The sequence below is a fragment of the Carcharodon carcharias genome, chromosome 20 (assembly GCF_017639515.1).
Source record: "Carcharodon carcharias isolate sCarCar2 chromosome 20, sCarCar2.pri, whole genome shotgun sequence".
Lineage (NCBI taxonomy): Eukaryota > Metazoa > Chordata > Chondrichthyes > Lamniformes > Lamnidae > Carcharodon > Carcharodon carcharias.
This window is the reverse complement of record NC_054486.1, coordinates 23,957,148-23,977,529: the sequence shown is the minus strand read 5'-3', so window position 1 is coordinate 23,977,529 and position 20,382 is coordinate 23,957,148. Positions and strand designations below refer to the sequence as shown.

Genomic DNA, 20,382 nt, shown 5'->3' with positions numbered 1-20,382 from the left:
CCTGTTTAGTAAATGCTACATTTAAAGCATGATTTTTATGATTTTCTGCCTTTAGCCCTGGTCACCTTTTGTTTTATAGCAGGAAGAATAATTTTACCTGCTCCCTCAGTCTGAAGTCCTTGGCTCAAGACATCTTACATTTTACCCTCGACAAGTCCCTCCACCTGCGATGTAGCAATTGGGAGGCAGAAGAACTCACTGATGAGCAGGTACTCTTGTTAAGGGAGTGACTATCAATTTATTTGAAATGTTTATGTTTTTGATTATCAGGTTCGCTTTGCCCGGCGAACGCTAGCTGCCCCTTGATATTAACACATTAGTTGGTGCTTGAAACAATGTAGACAGAGAGACCGATTAACTGAACAAACACTGGTAGTTTATTGGAACTAAGAACTGAGCACTAACACCATGTGTGCTTCTTCAATCAGCTCCAGCTCTAGACTTACAGTTACCCAAGAAACCCACGCTTTGCAGCAATTGGTCAATACAGTCACATGGTCAACTAACTACATTCTCTTAAAGGTACACAGTACTCCACTTTACCACAGAAATATTGCAAGCATATTATTCCATATTTTCTTTTGAGAGGTTAAGTCAATTCCTTCACACTCCATTTCCTTTGGGCTTTTGGAATGGGGCCCAGTCACTCCTTCAGGCGTTAGTGGTGATTCCCAATCACAGCTTCAACCTCCATAACATGACCTGTCACTGCCCCCGCATTAGCCCATTGGCTGCTGAAACCCCATCCATGCATTTGCTACCTCCAGACTTGGACTATTCTGATGCTCTCTTGGCTAGCCTCCTTTCTTCCTCTGTAATCTTCAGCTCATCTATAACTTTACTGCCTGTATCCTAACTATTACTTGCTTACGCACCAGCTCTGTCCTTGCTGACCTGCTTTGGCTCCCTTGTGCTCCAACCCCTCCAAAGCCTTATCCCTCACTGTCCCTGTAACCTCCACCACTGTTACAAACCATAGAGAATTCTGCATCCCACCAACTCTGGCCTCCTGAGCATCTCCAACTTCTAGTGTGTCCCCGACTTTCTGTGCTCCACCTTTGACAGCTGTGTCTTCAGTTACCAAACCCTGAACTCTGGAATTTCCTTCCTACACCCCTTTGCCTCTCGACCCCTTTCTCCTCTTTTGAGAGACTCCTTAAAAGTCCTCTTATCACATGTCTTAATGTTCCCTTTGGCTGTCAACTATTTAATCTTATTACACTCCTGTGAAGCATCTTCAAATGTTTTACTTTGATAAAGGCATTATAAAAATGTAGGTAGCTACTGTTGCGCCATTAGTTAATAACGTTGCGAGGAATAGGCCAAATACTTTTAGGCCTGTCAGTCTGACTTCAGCGGTGGGCAAATTATTTGAATCAATTTTGAGAGACAGGATAAACTGTCACTTAGAAAGGAGCGGATTAATCAGAGATAGTCAGCATGGTTTTGTTAGGGGAAGGCCGTGTCTTACTAACTTAATAGAATTTTTTGAGGAAGTAGCAAGGAGGATTGATGAGGGTAGTGCAGTGGATGTTGTCTGAATGGATTTTAGCAAGGCATTTGACAATGTCCCACATGGCAGACTGGTCAGAAAATTAAAAGCCCATGGGATACAGGAATGTGGCGAGTTGGATCCAAAATTGGCTCAGCAATAGGAAACAAAAGGTAATGGTCGATGGATGTTTTTGCAAATAGAAAACAGTTTTCAGTGGCATTCCACAGGGCTCAGTGTTGGGTCCATTGCTGTTTGTTGTACATATTAATGATTTAGACTTATATGTGGGGTGGCAAGATTGGGAGATTTACAGATGACATAAAAATTGGCCTTGTAGTTGATAGTGAAGATGATAGCTGTTGTCTCCAGAATGATATCAATGGTTTGGTTGAGTGGGCAGAAAAGTGGCAGATGGAATTCAATCCAGAGAAGTGTGAGGTAATGCATTTGAGGAGAGCAAACAAAACTAGGGGAATATCCAATAAATGGGAGGATATTGTGAGGGATAGAGTAAGTGAGAGACCTTGGAGTGCATGTCCCTGAAGGTGGCAGGGCAGGATAAATTGATAAAGAAAGCATATGGATGACGTATAGAATACAAAAAGCAAGAATGTATTGATGGAATGATATAAAATGTTGGTTAGGCCACAGCTGGAATTTTGTGTACAGTCTGGTTGCCACATTACAGGAAGGACATAATTGCTCTGGAAGAGAGTACAGAGGAGATTTACAAGAATGTTGCCAGGGCTTGAATATTGTAGCTATGAGGAGAGATTGGATAGGCTGGGGTTGTTTTCCTTGGAACTGAGGAGCCTGAAAGGTGACCTGATTGGGGTGTACAAGATTATGAGGGGCCTAGATAGAGTAGACAGGGATGTCTGGTTTCCCCTAGTGGAGAGGTCAGTTACAAAGGGAGTACAGGTTTAAGGTGATTGGTAGAAGGATTAGCATGGACATGAGGAAAAACTTCTTCACATGGAGGATGGTGAGCATCTGGAATTCGGAGTCTGGTTTGATGGTGGAGGCAGGAACCCTCAACTCATTTCAAAGGTTCCTGGATCTGCACCTAAAGTGCTGTAGCCTGCAAGGCTATAGAATGGGTGCTGGAAGGTGGGATTAGAATGGGCAGCTAATTTTTTTCTTTTTCTTATTTGGCCATGATGCGCTGAATGGCCTCTTTCTGTGCTGTAACTTTCCTGTGGTTCTATGGTACTGTGTTTAGGGTACAGTATTAGTTTGGTACTGCAATAACCTCAAGTAGTTGTTTCAAACCTTTTTTTTAAATTGAGTGTCACGTTTCCTTGTTAAGCACACACTAACCAATCTATTTACAGTCACTAGGATTTCAGTAAATGCAGGGCCAAGTACTCTGTAGTCACTGTTGGAATGTAGGAAACATAGCAGCCAATTTGTGCATAGCAAGCTCTCGCAAGCAGCTATCTATAACGACCAGATTAGTTTTTAGTAATGTTGTTTGACGGCTAAACCAGGACAGTGAGCAGAACTCTGTTGCTGCACTTTAATATATTGCCATGGGATCTTTTATACCCATCTGAGATGGCAGACATTGGTTTAATGTCTCACCCAAAAGACGGCACTTCTGGCAGTGCTGAACTCCCTTAAATACTGCTCCCCTATATCAGCCTGGATTTTGTGCATAAGTACTCGGAGTGGGACTTGAACCTGTGACTTTCTGACTCAAAAATGAGTGTGTTATGACTAAGCCATAACTAACTGAAGAGAAGCCAGCTCTACACTGTACCAGTTCCATGAGCTATGTCAAAATGGCACATTTCCCTAATACCACTTGAGTGAGAGGCAGTGGAGACTTAATGGGTAGAATTAAGAAATGGACAGGATTTAAGACTGTGTTGGGAGTTGTGTTCTGGCCCTCTGGTATTAGTGAATTGAGAGAATGTGTTAATGCAGAGATTTGACAAGCATGTAGTAAAGGCACAGAGATTTTAATGGGGGGAATTTAACTTCCCCATCGATTGGGATAAGCAAACAGGCTCATGTTAGATAGGTAGCAAATTTCGAGTGTGTGTCAGGATAGTTTTCTGTAAAATATTCTAGAACCAACAAAGGAGCAGGCCACATTAGATTTAATGTAGAGCAATGAGCCAGATTTTGTTAACAGCCTTATCGATGTGTGCATATTTACCTAATAATGACCATAATGTCATTGCGTTCAATGTGGTATTTGAAAGAGGGCAACACAAAACAGCTTCTAAGATTCTAGATGTAGGTAAGTCCGACTTCAACAGGATGAGGCAGAAATTATCCGTATAGAAGAGTGCAAATCTAAAAATGGCTAAAATGACAGAAGGTCAATGGGAGGTGTTCAAAAAAAAAAGGATTTAAGGCTGTGGTGAGAATTGTGTATAGGCCCCTGGTAGCAGCTGTGCAGCAGCAGAATGTTAGGGGCAAGAAGTCTACTTGTGAAAAAAAGCCATGAGCGACTTGAGGTGTAAAGGACAACATAAAACTAAAATAAAAAAACATAAGAATGCACAAAGTAACTCAGAACCTGGTGAACTATAAACAACAGCAAATGATGACAAGACAGATTGTAAAAGCTACAAATAGTAGGAAAAGAAACTTGCAAAATCAACACAAAAAGCTTTTGTATTATTTTAGGAAATAGAGTAAAGAATTGAGAAAAGTTAAGAGTAATGTGGGCCTCTTAAAAGCTTGACAATTTTAATAAGTGAAAACAAGGAAATGGCGAACATGTTAAATAATTACTTTAAATCAGTATTCACACCAGAAGAAGTCAGCATGCCAGACATCCCCAGAAAGCTGATATTGAATCAGGCATGGGGACTCGCCAAAATAAACATAAGCAAATTAACAGTAATTAGAAAATAATAGCACTATTTCTACTTCCCTAGCATCCCAACTTCAACCTTGTCTCAGCTCATCTGCTGCTGAAACTCTCATTTATGTCTTTGATAACTTTAGGCTTGATTATTCCAATGCACTCCTAGCTGGTTTCCCACATTCTACCCTCCGTAAACTCGAGGTCATCCAGGTCATCCAAAACTTCGCCATTTGTGTCTTAACCCGCACTGAGTCCTGTTTTCCTATCACCCCTGTACTCACCAACTTATGTTGCTTGATCGGGAGCAAATATATTGTTTTCAAACCCCTCCATGACCTCACCCCTCTATCTCTGTAATCTGTTCCAGTCCCACAAACCCTCTGGGATGTCTGCGCTCATCTAACTCTGGCCTCTGGCGTATCTCAGATTTTAACCGTTCCACCATTGGTGGCTGTGCCTTCAGCTGCCTCGGGCCTAAGCTCTGGAATTCTCTCCCTACACATCTACTCCTCTCTACCTGGCTTTCTTCCTCTAAGACACCCCTTAAAACCCACCTCTTTGAGCAAGCTTTTGGTCATCTGACCTAATATCTCCTTATGTGGCTCGGTGTCATATTTTGTTTTGTAATGCTCCTGTGTAGCGCTTTGGGATGTATTATTACATAAAAGGCATGATATAAATATAAGTTGTTGTGGGCAAAACGGTGGCAGATGGATTTCAGTTTAGGCACGTGTGAAGTCATCCATTTGGACCCAAGATAGAGAGATTAGAGTATTTTCTAAATGGTGAAAAGCTAGAAGCAGTGGAGGGCCATTTACATTGATCGCTAAAATGTCATAGACAGGCCTTAAAAATAATTAAAAAGGCTAATGGAATATTGACCTTTATTTCTAGAGTATTAGAATGTAAAGGATTAGAAGCCACACTACAGCTGTTCACTGCCGTGGTTAGATAACCATAGAGTACAATACCTTATGAAAGATAAATTGACCTTGAAGGGAGTGCAGCATAGATTTACTAAAATGATACATGAACTTAAAAGGTTAAGTTATGAGGAGAGTTTAGACAAATTCGGGTCCTGTTTCTTGGAATATGGAAAATTAAGGGTGAGCTTGATTGCAGTTTTCAAGGCATTATAAAGGAGTTGATTGGGTGGTTAACTATTTCTGCTGGTTGGTAAATCTAGGACTAGGGGACTGGTAGAAGTTTGGAATTCTCTTTTGCAAATGGCAGTTGATGCGAGATCAACAATCTGAAATTGATTGGTTTCTATTGATCAAAGATGTGAAGGAATACAGGGCAAAGGTAGGTTATGGAGTTAGGTCACATATCAGTCTTAATCTGATTGAATGGTGGAATAGGCCTAAGGGACTGAATGGCCGCCTGCTCCTGTTCCTCTTTTACCAGTATTTCACCAACCAATCCCTTGTCGCATGCAGGAAGTGTATTCATATCTACTTGCAGGTTTTAGTTAATGTTTTAAGTCCATGTCTTACTTTCTGTTTTGTGCTGTCAGGTAGCATATGCTGCACAAGATGCCCAGGTGTCTGTGGCTCTGTTCTTTCATCTGCTGGGATTCAGTTCTGCACCACTTGAAGATGGTACCTCATCTGAATGTGAGCCCAGATGGAGGCGGATGCTGGCACGGTGCCAGGGCCTGGTAGATATTCCATTTAAGGGCAAAATGGGCGGTAGCAGAGGGGAAGATGGAATGAGAGAGACAAACTCTCAGCAGAGACGACGAAACAAGAAGCTTGGGACCAACCAGAAATCTCTGTCAGATCTGAACACCCAAGACCCAAGAAAAATTCAGCACAAACCACTGGGGGTGGGATATTCTGCCAGGTAAAAGGGTGCGCTTTGTTTGCTAACTTGAATTCTGAACCATCTAGTGCATCTGCACTTGGGACTGAGCAGCACTGTCTGTGCATCCTGAGAAATTAAATACACAGCACATGCTCAGACTACATAATATGAATATAGTTCGCAGAGTCTTGGATCTGGGCAAAATTATCAGCTCAAAGCCTAGGCTTTTAATGGAAGCCGAGGCCTTCAAGTGAAACTTTAGCAAGCATTAAAGGACAGCTTAATTGTTGTGAAACATGTATTTTGTTTAATTTAAGCTTTTAAATTTGAACATCAAATTTAGTTGGTGGGGGCTGTAAAAGGCAGGTGAAAAATGTTCACAGAAAGAAATATATAGAAATCCAGTGGTCAGTCTCCATGTTCATTACATTGGCAAACACGTTATAAATCTGTACAGAGGAATTCGAAAGGGGGAATATTTGTCATGCAAAGCATTTCAAAAGTATGACACCAGGGAATCAAGTTGCGCGTAAAGGAAGTGAGTGCAAGCGTAGCATTTTCAATAACTTAAAGATAGCTGAAAAAAGACACATGCTGTCGAAGCTTTTCGTTTTGCACTCAGGACAATTCGCAAAAGTACCAAATGTAAAGGGAGTAACAATTTATACTGCATGAGAAGAGAGTGCTGATTGGTTGGCAAGTGAACTCTGTCCTGAGTGCGCCAAGAATTACACTAACAATCAATTTAGGGTTATCAGTCAGGCTTGCAGTGTGGCTGACTTATGCATGCCAGAAGTTACATATATCAATACGCAGGGCCCTGTCTTTTGCAGACAAAAAAAATTGTAAACACATTGTGCCTTTTCAACTAAACAAAAGAGCTGACAGCCATTCTATGGTTCATTCCCCAGGGCAATGCCTTGACCAGTCAGAGTCAACCTGCCTGGTTTGAATTTAAATGAAGCTTGGCAGTTAACTGTCAGTCATCAGTTAATAGTTTTCAGTTAAGTGGTGCATTCCCCATTGCAATGCCTCTACCAATCAGAATCCATTGCGAACAAAACAGCACTCTCTGCTCGTGCAGTATAAATTGTTGTTCCCTTTACATTTGAATTGTCCTGATGAATGTAAGACAGAAAACTTTGACAACTTGTGTCTATTTTCAGCAATGTTCAAGTTGGGGAGGATGCTCAAAGGAAACTAGTTACAACAGCAGTGAACTGCACTTAAAAAAAAACAGCCAAAACAAGTGTTTTGCCACTGGCGCACACTGCTGAATTTAAACGCAGCATATTAACCTTTGAGTACCAATTGTCTTTTGAAACTTGCACATTCATTAACTGCCAAAAATGATTTTTCACCCTTTGAGTTTTTGGATTGGCCTCCAATTAGAACGTAAACCTGTGTTGGCGTGTGGATCTATACCATTGATGGCAGTTGATCTTTCAGGGCCTGTGCAGTATAAGAAGAGGGTTCCGATTATTACTTCAAGTGATTGCTATTTATTTCACTGTTCGCAGGAAATCGCCACTATATGACAACTGTTTTCTCCATGCTCCAGATGGACAACCTCTGTGCACCTGCGACAGGAAGAAGGCTCAATGGTATATAGACAAGGGCATTGGGGGTAGGTTTGCCTCCACTATGGGAGAAAGAGAGACTTGCCTTTTCTGAGAGAGTGAACTATGCTGTCACTGCCCCGAGTAATGAACCACAGAAAGAAAGTGAAAATGCTCGTGGGGACCAGTAAAAAAATGACTTGGTGGTCAATAGCTGCATGGGACATTCTGAATCATTCTTAGATTGATTGGCAGAGACCTATCATTAATTGTTCTTTAGTTGTTAGCATCTATGTTCTTGTTGACATTTCATTGTTAGACCTTTCTCTTGTTTGAATTCATTTAATGAAAGGCCCCTGTTTTAATTGATCCGCCCCATCCTGATCCCCGACCCAATCACGATCCCCTCCCCTTCCTGATCCTTTCCCCGAACCTCGCCCCCCTCCACCCGATTTCCCCACAACTCTTGAAACCCCCACCCCACTCCTACCACCCCCCTCCCAATCTTCCCCCACACCCCCCTCCCCACTACTGATCTCGCCCTCTCCCAAACCACCTCTCTATTAATTACATGGGATGTCCAGCATAGAAACAGGACATTCAGCCCAAGCAATCCCATTCAAGCCTCCTCCCAACATTTTCTCATCTGAATCTACAATCATAACCATATTTCATTCTCCTTCATACGCTTGTCTGGTTTCCCCTTAAACACATCTAAGCTATTTGCTTCAACCGCTGTGGTAGCAAATTCTACACTCTCATCACTCTCTGGGGTGAAGAAGCTTCTTCTGAATTCCCAGTTGGATTTCTTGGTGACTATTTTATATTGATGGCCTCTAGTTATGCTCTTCCCACAAGAGGAAACATCTCTCTATATCCACTCTATCAAAACCTTTCATCATATTAAAGACCTCCATTACCTTTCAGCCTTTTTAAGAGAAAAGAGACCCAGCCTGTCAATCCTTTTCCTGATATATATAACCACACATTTCTGGTATTCTTTCCCAGTGCCTCTGTATCCCCCACATCCTCTCCAGTGTCTCTGCATACCCTGTATAATCTCCAGTGCCTCTATGTCCCCTATTAGCCTTGTCCAATCTTTTCACGTGGTAGGGGGGCACATTTCAATTTCTTTCTTACTCAAGGGGCCGCTGAGCTCACATGCGTGCACTCGCCCCTCGCTCTCATGTGCGCGCGTGCCTTTCTCTTACATACATGGGCATGTACGCCCCTCTCTCATATGCACGTGCACGTGCCCCTCGCTCGCATGCATACAAACGCACGCCGCTCGCTCCTGCGCGCGCCCCTTGCTCACACGTCCCTTGCTCCCCTCGCTGTAGCGGACGCTCACCCCTCGCTCTCAGGTGCGCCTGCCCCCCCCTTTCGGGCGCACCTGCTTGCCCCTAGCTCATGCGTGCGCTCTCCCCTGCCTATCGGCAACAAATGCAGGGAGAAACCAGCCGGTGATTGGAAAGAGAAGATATATGTTTTTCAAATGCAAGCCATTTGAATGTCCAACAAGTTTGTCGAGCCAAGTCCAGAGAGCTCGGGGGTTGCAATGCAGCCCCGATTTGGACAACCCTACTTTATACCCCCACTCTACCATTACCATCAAGCCAGGGGATCAGCCTTGATTCAATGAAGAGTGCAAGAGGGCATGCCAGGAGCAGGGCCAAGCATACCTAAAAATGAGGTGTCGACCTGGTGAAGCTATACAACAGGATGACTTTCATCCAAACAGCAAAAGCAGCAACTGATAGACAGAGCTAAGTGATCCCAGAACCAACAGATTAGATCTAAGCTCTGCAGTCCTGCCACTTCCAGTTGTGAATGGTGGTGGACAATTAAACAGATCACTGGAGGAGGAGGCTCAACAAATACCCTATCCTCAGTGATGGAAGAGCCCAGCACGTCAATGCAAAGACAAGGCTGAAGCATTTGCTATAATCTTCAGCCAGAAGTGCCGAATGGATGATCCATCTCGGTCTCCTCCGAAGGTCCCCAACATCACAGATGCCAGTCTTCAGCCAATTCAATTTGCGTCACGTGATATCAAGAAACGGCTGAAGGCACTGGATACTGTAAAGGCTATGGGCCTGACAATATTCCAGCAATAGTACTGAAGACTAGTGCTCCAGAACTTGCCGTGCCTCTAGCCAAGCTGTTCCAGTACAGTTAGAACACTGGCATCTACCCAGCTATGGGTAAAATTGCTCAGGCATGTCCACTACACAAAAAGCAGGACAAATTCAACCTGGCCAATTACCGCCCCATAGTCTATTCTCAATCATCAGTAAAGTGATGAAAGGGGTCATCAATAGTGCAATCAAACGGCACCTGCTTAACAATAACCTGCTCGCGGATGCCCAGTTTGGGTTCCGTCAGGCCCACTTAGCTCCTGTCCTCATTAGAGCCTTGGTTGAAACGTGGACAAAAGAGCTGAACTCTCGTGGTGAGGTGAGAGTGACTGCCCTTGACATCAAGGCCGCATTTGACAGAGTGTAGCATCAAGGAGCCCTAGCAAATTGGAGTCAGTGATAATCAGGGGAAAGCTCTCTGCCGGTTGGAGTCATACCTAGCACAAAGGATGATGGTTGTGGTTGTTGGAGGTCAGAATCTCAGCTCCAGGACATCACTGCAGGAGTTCCTCAGGGTAGCATCCTCGGCCTAACCATCTTCAACTGCTTCATCAATGACCTTCCTTCCATCATAAGTGGGGATGCTCGCTGATGATTGCACAATGTTCAGCACCATTCGCGACTCCTCAGATACTGAAGCAGTCCATGTCCAAATGCAGCAAGACCTGGACAATATCTAGGCTTAGGCTGACAACTGGCAAATAACATTCATGACACACATGTCAGGCAATGACCATCTCCAACATGAGAGAATCCAACCATTTCCCTTTGATGTTCAATAGCATTACCATTACTGAATCCCCCATTATAAACATCCTGGGTGGGTTATTAACCAGAAACTGAACTGGAATAACCATAGAAATACTGTAGCCACAAGGGCAGATCAGAGGCTAGGAATCATGTGAAGAGTAACTCCCCTCCTGGCTCCCCAAAGCCTGTCCACCATCTACAAGACACATGTCAGGAGTGTGATGGAATACTTCCCACTTGCCTGGATGAGTGCAGCTCCCACAACACTGAAGAAGCTTGACACCATCCAGGACAAAGCGGCCTGCTTGACCACATCCACAAACATTCACTCCCTCCACCACTGATACACAGTAACAGCAGTGTGTACCATCTACAAGATGCATTGCTGGACTTCAGCAAGGCTCCTTAGAAAGCACCTTCCAAACCCATGACCTCTACCACCTAGAAGGACAAGGGTGGCAGATAGATGGGAATACCACCACCTGGAAGCTCCCCTCCAAGCCGTTCACCATCCTGACTTGGAAATATATCACCGTTCCTTCAATGTCGCTGGGTCAAAATCCTGGAATTCTCTTCCTAACAGCACTGTGGGTGTACCTATACCACGTGGACTGCAGCGGTTTAAGAAGGCAGCTCTCCACCACCTTCTCAAGAGCAACTAGAATGGGCAATAAATGCTGGCCCAGCCAGCGAAGCTCGCATCCCGTTAATGAATAAATAAAAAAGAAAATACCCTCTCCAGTATCCTCTATCCCCTCTCCAGTGCCTCTGTATCCTCTATCCCCTCTCCAGTGCCACCATATCCCCTGTGCCTTTTCAGTGCTTCTTAATTCTTTTTATAATATGACAACGAGAATTCTGGGCAGCACTCTCTGTGGTCCAACCAAGATTTGATGCAGGTTTAGCATAGCTTCTCTACTTTTCAATTCTATCACTTCAGAAATAAAGCCCAGTGCGTGGTTTGCTTTTGTTATGGCTTTGCTAACCTGTGATGCAACTTTAGTGATTGGTGTAATTGTTCCTCTACCCCACATGAACTTGACCTTTCCAAGTAATAAGTGACTTCCCTATTCTTCCCACCAAAATGTGCAGCATCACATTAACCTGTGTTGTGCTGCTTTTGCTAATTATTCACCCACTCTGTAAGTTTTTTAATGCCCTCCTGTAATTTGTTCTTCTCATTTCCCTGTCTCTTTTCCCTTCCCCTATTTCCTACTCTTGGACCCAGTAACAAATTATCTATTTTTAATTTTTAAGAATGTTAATTCATTCATGCTCTTAAAAGAATCCAATGAGGTACTTCTAGGATTTAAGCGTGCTGCAAGTTGTTAACTCCAGTAATGGCTGAGATCTGTTTTTGTTCCTCTTGAAGTCACATCTTGAATTTGAACAGTCATCTGCTCTTCATTTAGAGCTTATCAGCGAGGACCCATTTGTTGTGAAGTTGAAGTTTGAACCATCAGGAAGACCTGAGTCTCAGGAAGACTATTACCTGATAACCAAGGAGAACCTATGTGTTGTGTGTGGCAAGAGAGAGTCTTACATCAGGTGAGCACAGGGATAAACAATTGCTGCCTTTCACCTGCCCTGAATGGCCAACATAGTACAAAGTACATGACCATACTTGTTAGTTAGCAAAGAACACAATGGAATATTTTGCCTGTCTGATCTGATTGTGTAACGTTTGTTATGAGTTAGACTAAACGTTTGCTTCAGCTTTTAACTGTTTCAGCATTTCCATATCAGCCTCCAACTAGTTTGAAATATCAGAATATTCCAACATCAGGACATTGAAGTGGTGAACAACAACAACTTACATTTGTATAGCACCTTTAACATTGTAAAGTGTGAAAGTAAGGCACTTTACAGGAGCATTCTCAAACAAAATTTAACAATGAGCCATGTGAAGAAATATTAAGGCAGTTTACCAAAAGCTTGGCCAAAGAGGTAGTGTTTAAGAACCTTCTTAAAGGAGGAAAAAGAGAGGTGGAGAGAATTCCAGAGCTTTCGAGCCTAGGCAGCTGAAGACACAGCTGTTGATGGTGGACCTAGCTTCTTTACCAGATACGCCCAGGTGCTCCCAGCCTCTGAACTGCTCTTGTAACTACAATAATCAAAGACTTAGTCAAAGAGCTAGGTTTTTAAGGAGCCTCTTAAAGGATGAGAAGGAGGGAGAGTGTCAGATTTAAAGAGAGCATTCCATGGCTTAGGGCCTAGGCAACTGAAGGCCCGACCATACTGGTGGGCAGACAGTAATCAAGAATGTGCAAGAGGTCAAAATTGGATCGGTGCAGAGATCTTCGAGGGTTGTGGCACAGGAAGAGAAAAGAAGCAGTGAGACATCGAGGCATTTGAAAAGCGGCATGTTTTTCTAAAATTGAGTGTTGCCAGATCAGATGCCAATGCTGGTCAGTGAGCACAGAGGTGATGAATACACAAATTATATAAAATTAATCCCAGTTACTTGAGGTGTGATTGATTGGAGAATTACCCAATCACCCTCATTCTGGCCCAAAATTGTATTGTCACTTTGTGTAACCCACATAATGTTTTTACTGAATTTTAATAACGTAGTTGTGACGATTTGTGTTTCTTCAGGAAGAACATTGTTCCCCATGAATACCGAAGACACTTCCCCATCCAAATGAAAGACCACAGCTCTCATGACGTCCTGCTCCTGTGCACTGCCTGCCATGCCACCTCAAACTATTATGACAATGTCCTAAAACAGCAGCTAGCTGAGGAGTTCAATGCACCAATCGGTTGTGAGGAAAGTATCCGTCTGCTGGAGGACCCAGTCCGCAGGCAGGTGCGTTCCGGAGCACGGGCCTTGTTGCATGCTGACAGCCTTCCTGAGGCTCGGAGGGAAGAACTGCAGAGTGTCCTTAAGGCTTTCTACGGTATGGAGACATTGACTAGAGAGATCCTTGAAGAAGGAGCATCGCTGGAAACCCGGTGAGAAAATTCTTGATTCCAAATGTACAATTACCACAAACAGTTTGCATTTATATTGTGCCTTAAATGTGGCAATAATGTTACCAAGGTCCTTCACAGGAACCTTAACAAGCAAAATTTAACAGCGAGCAGCATGAGACATTAGGACAGGTGATCTAAAGATTTGTCTATAAGAGGTAGATTTTAAAGAGTGAGAGTGATGCAGAGGTTTAGGGAGGGAATTCCAGAGCTTAGACAGCTGAAGGCATGGCAACCATTGGTGGAGCAATGGAAATTGGAAATTTGCCAGAATTGGTTGAAAGCAGAGACCCTGGGGTATTTGGGCAGGAAGAGGTTATGAGAGATACGAAGGGGTGAGACCATGGAGCAATTTGAACACAAGGATGATGATTTTAAGATCAAGGCATCGCCAGACTGCATGTCAGTGTAGGTCAGGGAGCACAGGTTGCTGAGTGAACAGTTTTTGGTGCAGCTAAGGATTAAACTTTTCAATTGCTTGCTTTCCCTTGTGGAGCCTTGATCAACAGGAGCGCTTAGTGGAAAATTGGAAAAGGATTCATGAAAAAGGATCAAAAGTTATGCAATGTGTGTGTGTCTCCTGATAGATGAGGCATATACTATTTTTGAATGGCAGGCATTCATTTTGACTCCTATACTCACCATTTAAAATCCATTTTGTTTATGTGCACTAAGGAACCAATTAACTTTCCTACTGAATTGAATTTGTGTTTAGTATTGGACTTGGAGTCAATCCCTTTATACTTACTTTTGCTTTTGAAAAAACATCACCTAACCAACCTCTTCTACTCCTCTATACATTGGGAAAAAAAATTTTCAATTTCTGCAATAAAAGGTTTCCATTTTTGTAGAGCTTTACATGATCTCCGAGTGTTTTGATGCACTTCATGAAGGTGAAGTATGTTCAAAGTGTAGCCGCTGTTGCAATTCAGGGAAATTTGGTAGCCAGTTTTGGTAACCAGACACACCAAGGTCCCATAAACAGCAATGGCATAATCACCAGATAACATGTTTTAGGTGTTTTGGATGAGGGATAAATATTGACTAGGACACAGGTGAATACCCCTGTTGTTCTTCCAGTAGTGCCATAGAATGCTTTTTTTCCACCTCAGAGGACAGACGATGGTACACACTGCTGCTACTGTGCGTCGGTGGTGGAGGGAGTGAATTTTTGTGGATGTGTTGCCAATCAAGCAGGCTGCATTATCCTAGACGGTGACATTGTGAAGCTTCTTGAGTTTTGTGGGAGCTGTACTCACCCAGGCAAATGGGGAGCATTCCATCACACTCTTGACTTGTGCCTTGTAGATGGTGGACAAGCTTTGGGGAGTCAGGAGGTGAGTTACTCGTCACAGGATTCCTAGCCTCTGACCTGCTCTTGTAGCCACAGTATTCATATGGCTATTCCAGTTCAGTTTCTGGTCAATGGTAATTTCCAGGATGTTGATGGTGGGGGATTCAATGATGGTAATACCATTGGACTTCAAGAGGTGATGGTTGGATTCTCTCTTGTTGGAGATGGTCATTGCCTGGTGCGAATGTTACTTGCCAGAACTTGCTGCATTTGGACATGGACTGCTTCAGTGTCTGAGGAGTCGCAAATGGTGCTGAACATTGTGCAATCATCTCCAGTGAACGTACCCACTTCTGACCTTATGGAAGGAAGGCCATTGGTGAAGCAGCCTGAAGATGGTTGGGCCGAGGACACTACCCTGAGGAACTCCCTGTAGTGATGTCTTGGAGCTGAGATGACTGAGCTCCAACAACTGCAATCATCTTCCTTTGTGCTAGTTATGACTCCAGCCAGTGGAGTGTTTTCCCCCTAATTCCCATTGACTCCAGTTTTGCTGGAGCTCCTTGATGCCACACTCCATGTTTGAACCAAGGCTGTAAGGAGGTCAGGAGCTGAATGTCTCTAGTGGAACCCAAACTGAACATCAGTGAGCAGGTTATTGCTAAGTAAGTGCCGCTGGTAGCACTGATAACCCCTTCCATTACTTTACTGATGACTTTCCAATACTTTACTGATGATCGAGAGCAGACTAATGGGGTGGTAATTGACCGGGTTGGATTTGTCCTGCTTTTTGTGTACAGGACATAGCTGGGCAATTTTCCACATTGCTGGGTAGATGCCATTGTTGTAGCTGCACTGGAACAGCTTGGCTAGGGGCACGGCACGTTCTGGAACACAAGTCTTCAGTACTATTGCTGGAATATTGTCAGAGCCCATAGCCTTTGGAGTATCCAGTGCCGTCAGCCATTTCTTGCTATCATGAGGAGTGAATCGAATTGGCTGAAGACTAGCATTTATGATGCTGGGACCTCCAGAGGAGGCTGAGATGGATCATATGCTCGGTACTTCTGGCTGAAAATTGTAGCAAATACTTCAGCCTTATCTTTTGCACTGATGTGCTGGGCTTCCTCATCATTGAGAATGGAGATATTTGCAGAGCCTTCTCCTCCAGTGAGTTGTTTAATTGTCCACCACCATTCATGACTGGATGTGGCAGGACTGCAGAGCTTAGACCTGATCCATTGGTTGTGGGATTGCTTAGCTCTGTCTATCACTTGCTGTTAATGTTATTTGACACGCAAGCACTCCTGTGTTATAGCTTCACCAAGTTGGCACCTCATTTTTAGGCATGCCTGGTGCTGCTCCTGGCATGCCCTCCTGCACTCTCCATTGAACCAGGGCTGATCCTCTGGCTTGATGGTAATGGTAGAGTGGGGGATGTGCAGGGTCGTGAGGTTACGGATTGTGTTCGAGTACAATTCTGCTGTTGCTGATGGCCCACAGCGTCTCATGGATGCCCAGTCTTGAGTTGCTAGATCTGTTCAAAATCTATCCCTTTAGCACGTTGGTACCACACAACACGAAAGGTATCCTCAATGTGAAGGTGGGACTTCTTCTCCAGAACAACTGTGCAGTGATCACTCCTACCGATACTGCCATGGAAATATGCATCTCATAGAACCATAGAGATCCACAGCACAGAAACAGGCCGTTCGGCCCGTCAAGTCTGTGCCGATCAAACAAGTACCTAACTATTCTAATCCCATTTTCCAGCACTAGGCCAATCGCTTTGTATGCCATGGCATTGCAAGTGCACATCCAAATGCTTCTTAAATTTCATGACGGTTTCTGCCTCTACCACCCTTTCAGGCAGTGAGCTCCAGATTCCCACTACCTTCTGGTGAAAAAATTCTTTCTCACATCCTCTCTAAACCTCTGCCCCTTATCTTAAATCTATGCCCCCTGGTTATTGATCCCTCCACCATGGGGAAAGTTCCTTTCTATCTACCCTATCTATGCCTGTCATAATTTTACACACCTCATTCATGTCCCCCCTCAATCTCCTCTGCTCCAGGGAAAACAACCCCAGTCTATACACTCCTCATAACTAAAACTCTCCAGCCCAGGCAACATCCTGGTAAACCTCCTCTGCACTCTCTCTAGTGCAATCACATCCTTCCTATAATGCGGATTCCAGAACTGCACGCAATACTCTAGCTGTGGCCTAACCAGCGTTTTATACAGTTCCAGCATAACCTCTCTGCTCTTATATTCTATACCTCGGCTAATAAAGGCAAGTATCCCATATGCCTTCTTAACCACCTTTATCTACCTTTCCCGCTACCTTAATGGACTAGTGGACGTGCACACCAAGGTCCCTCTGATCCTCGGTACTACCATTCATCATGTATTCCTGTGCCTTATTTGTCCTGCCCAAGTACATCACCACATACTTATCCGGATTAAATTCCATTTGCCACTGATAGCCCATCTGACCAGCCCGTCTATATCCTCCTGTAATCTAAGGCTATCTTCCTCACTATTTACCACCCCACCAGTTTTCGTGTCATCCACGAAATTACTGATCAACCCTCCTACATGCAAGTCTAAATCATTTATATATGCCACAAACAGCAAGGCACCCAATACCAATCCCTGTGGAACCCCACTGGACACAGGCAGCCAGTCACAAAAATACATCTGCGGCAGGTTGGTTGGTGAGGATGTCAAGTATGTTTTTCTCTCTTGTTGGTTTCCCCATCACCTGCTGCAGACCCAGTCTCGCAGCTGTGTCCTTTAGGACTTGGCCAGCTCAGTCAATAATGGTGCTACCAAGCCATTGTTAGTGATGAACATTGAAGGCCCCCACCCAAAGCACATTCTGCGCCCTTGTCACCCTCAGTGCTTCTTCCAAATGGTGTTCAACATGGAGGAGCACTGATTCATTAGCTGAGGGAGGGCAGCACATGGAAATCAGCCGGAGGTTTCCTTGCCCATATTCGACCTGATGCCATGAGACTTCGTGGGTTCCAGATTCGATGTTGAGGACTCTCAGGACAACTCCGTCCCGATTGTACACTACTGTGCCACCACCTCTGCTGGGTCTGTCCTGCCGGCGGGACAGGACATACCCAGGGATGGTGATGGTTGTGTCTGGGACATTATCTGTAAGGTATGCCATGAGACTCCAAAAAAGTGCAGCAGAGAGGGACCTGGGTGTTCTTGTGCATGAAACACAAACGGTTAGCATGCAGGTGCAGCAAGTAATTAAGAAGGCAAATGGAATTTTGGCCTATATTGCTAAGGGGTTGGAGTTTAAAAATAGGGAAGTCTTGTTACAACTGTACACTGTGTTGGTGAGGCAGCACCTGGAGTACTGTACAGTTTTGGTCCCCATATTTAAGAAAGGACATACTGGCTTTGGAGGTAGTTCAAAAGTGATTCCTGGCATGAAGGGGTTAACTTATCAAGAGCGGCTAAACAGGTTAGGCCTTTATTCATTAAAGTTTAGAAGAATGAGGGTGATCTTATTGAAACATAAAAGATTCTGAGGGGCTTCGACAGAGTAGGTGTTGAGAAGATGTTTCCACTAGTGGGGGAATCTTGAACTAGAGGACATAGTTACAGAATAAGGGGACAATCATTTAAAACTGAGATGCGAAGGAATTTCTTCTTGGAGTGAATGCCTGGAATTCTCTACCACAGAGAGTTGTGGAGGCTACATCACTGGCGTAACTATGTATTCCGTTCGACTTCATGTACTTATCCAGCTTCTGCATTCTAATATGAGTTATGATCTAATATGGAGTTTGACATATGAACAGAACAACAATGCATATCTCCCGATTCTGCAATCTGTTTCTCTTTCTCTCCCTCAGGATATTCAACGAGAACTATGTCCCTCATGGTCTGAAGGTGACGCAGTCCTGTGCCATTGGTGGGCTCCAAGCCCTGATGTCTTTGGAGAAACGCTGGCGACAGCACTTCTTGGACTACATGCGGCCCCGGCACCTTCCATCTCTGTGGTCTGTGGATCACAATCACAGCAAGCTCATCCGCAAGTATGGGGAGGACTTGAAGATTGAATTGACGTGAAATAAGAAGGCGTATGCCATTCAATTCTGTGTTTTTGTTTTGCAATTGTTTCTCAAGACTGAACAACGCTCATTGATGCATGAGAGCACATGCATCAATCTGCTCATAAAGTACTGGGAAGGACTGCAAGCTTCTTTTAAAAAATTTTTGAAAGCGGGGAGTGATACTGAAACGATGAACAGATAGATGAAACACTAAGGCTGGTCTCTGACTTATTATTAGGGAACAGATTCAAAACAGATACCAGAGACCTGCTTTGCAAGCATAATGGACATCGTACTATGTCACCTAACGTACATTTTTAAATTAGGATTTTACTAAACAAAAACTCAATTCAATTTTCATTTTTAAATAAAAAAAATTTTGTACCACATGAATAGGGAGTCTTCTACATGGAAGAGGCATCAATTCTTAACGGTGGATAGTCTGCACTGTGAGTGGAGGTTCTATCATGACCAAATCACCTGGAATTCTGAAGGTTAGTTATTGTCTGTGGGGTTTAAGTATCGAGTAATTAGACTTTGTAATAGTTGCTGGCCCAAAAGTTGCTAGAACAGTAAAAGACATTTTAACTTTTACACGGTGCCACAGTCAAAGCCAATTCTCAGTAATCCCCCAGAAAGCTTATGGATTTCCAAGTATCTTATACTCATCAGCAACAAGCACTTTCAGAATTACAATCTCCCAGTGCAGTGTTGGAAAGTGAAAATTTCTGCGTAATAATGTCACTTCCAGTTTGCATAGTTCCGCGGGTCCAATTTGAGCCAGTCCTTCCACAGAAAGAAGCTCCTTCATCAACACTTTGCAGATGTCCACCCTTTGTAATCATGTCTCGGGTTAATGCTCACTAGATTTGATGCATGAACTTCTCTGCTCCTTCGCCTTGGCAAACTCTCTATGATCTGAAAAACATCATGCTTGAGCCCTCAATAAACACATGGTTTACAATTACAAAATAATAGCTTCATGTGTGGATGTTTTTTCAAATGCCCATCAACCAGCACCAAATTCACCCCATGAGCAGATGATCTCTTGAGCCACTAATTCACAGCCCTTTGTATCTGGTCATCTTGCTTTCTTTGAAACAGCATCGCTAAACAACAAACTTGTGTCTGTAACATAATAAAACATCCCAAGGTGTTATCCAGCAAAATTTGACATGGAGCCACATAAGGAGATATTAGGACAGGTAACCAAAAACTTGGTCAAAGAGATAAATTGTAAGAAGTGTCTTAAAGGAGGAGAGGGGGAAGGAATTCCAGAGCTCTGTGCTTAGGAAACTGAAGGCAAGACCACCTGTGGTGGAGCAATGAAAATTGGAGATGCGCGAGGGGCCAGAGTGTGGGGCTGGGATGGGATGGTTGTTTGGAGAGACCTCAGACAGATGTTGGGCTGGAGGACGTTAGAGAGATAGGTAGGTTTTAAAAAACCCTTCCCATTATACAGTT

General features: G+C 43.8%; 1 protein-coding gene across 2 annotated transcripts in view; it reads left to right on the top strand.

Moving 5' to 3' along the window:
- exd2 (exonuclease 3'-5' domain containing 2) overlaps positions 1-19,890 on the top strand; it is a 43,034-nt gene extending 23,144 nt beyond the window's left edge. Inside the window, exons 4-9 of one of the 2 annotated variants that reach the window (XM_041215082.1) lie at positions 80-209; positions 5,836-6,164; positions 7,646-7,752; positions 11,985-12,120; positions 13,171-13,527; positions 18,718-19,890. In XM_041215082.1, coding sequence (XP_041071016.1) covers positions 80-209; positions 5,836-6,164; positions 7,646-7,752; positions 11,985-12,120; positions 13,171-13,527; positions 18,718-18,934 — 1,276 coding nt within the window. In that variant the 3' untranslated portion in view covers positions 18,935-19,890. Of the gene's footprint in view, positions 1-55; positions 210-5,835; positions 6,165-7,645; positions 7,753-11,984; positions 12,121-13,170; positions 13,528-18,717 lie in introns of both variants that reach the window. The other variant, XM_041215081.1, reaches the window with a different exon arrangement.
- The last annotated feature ends 492 nt before the right edge of the window (positions 19,891-20,382 follow it).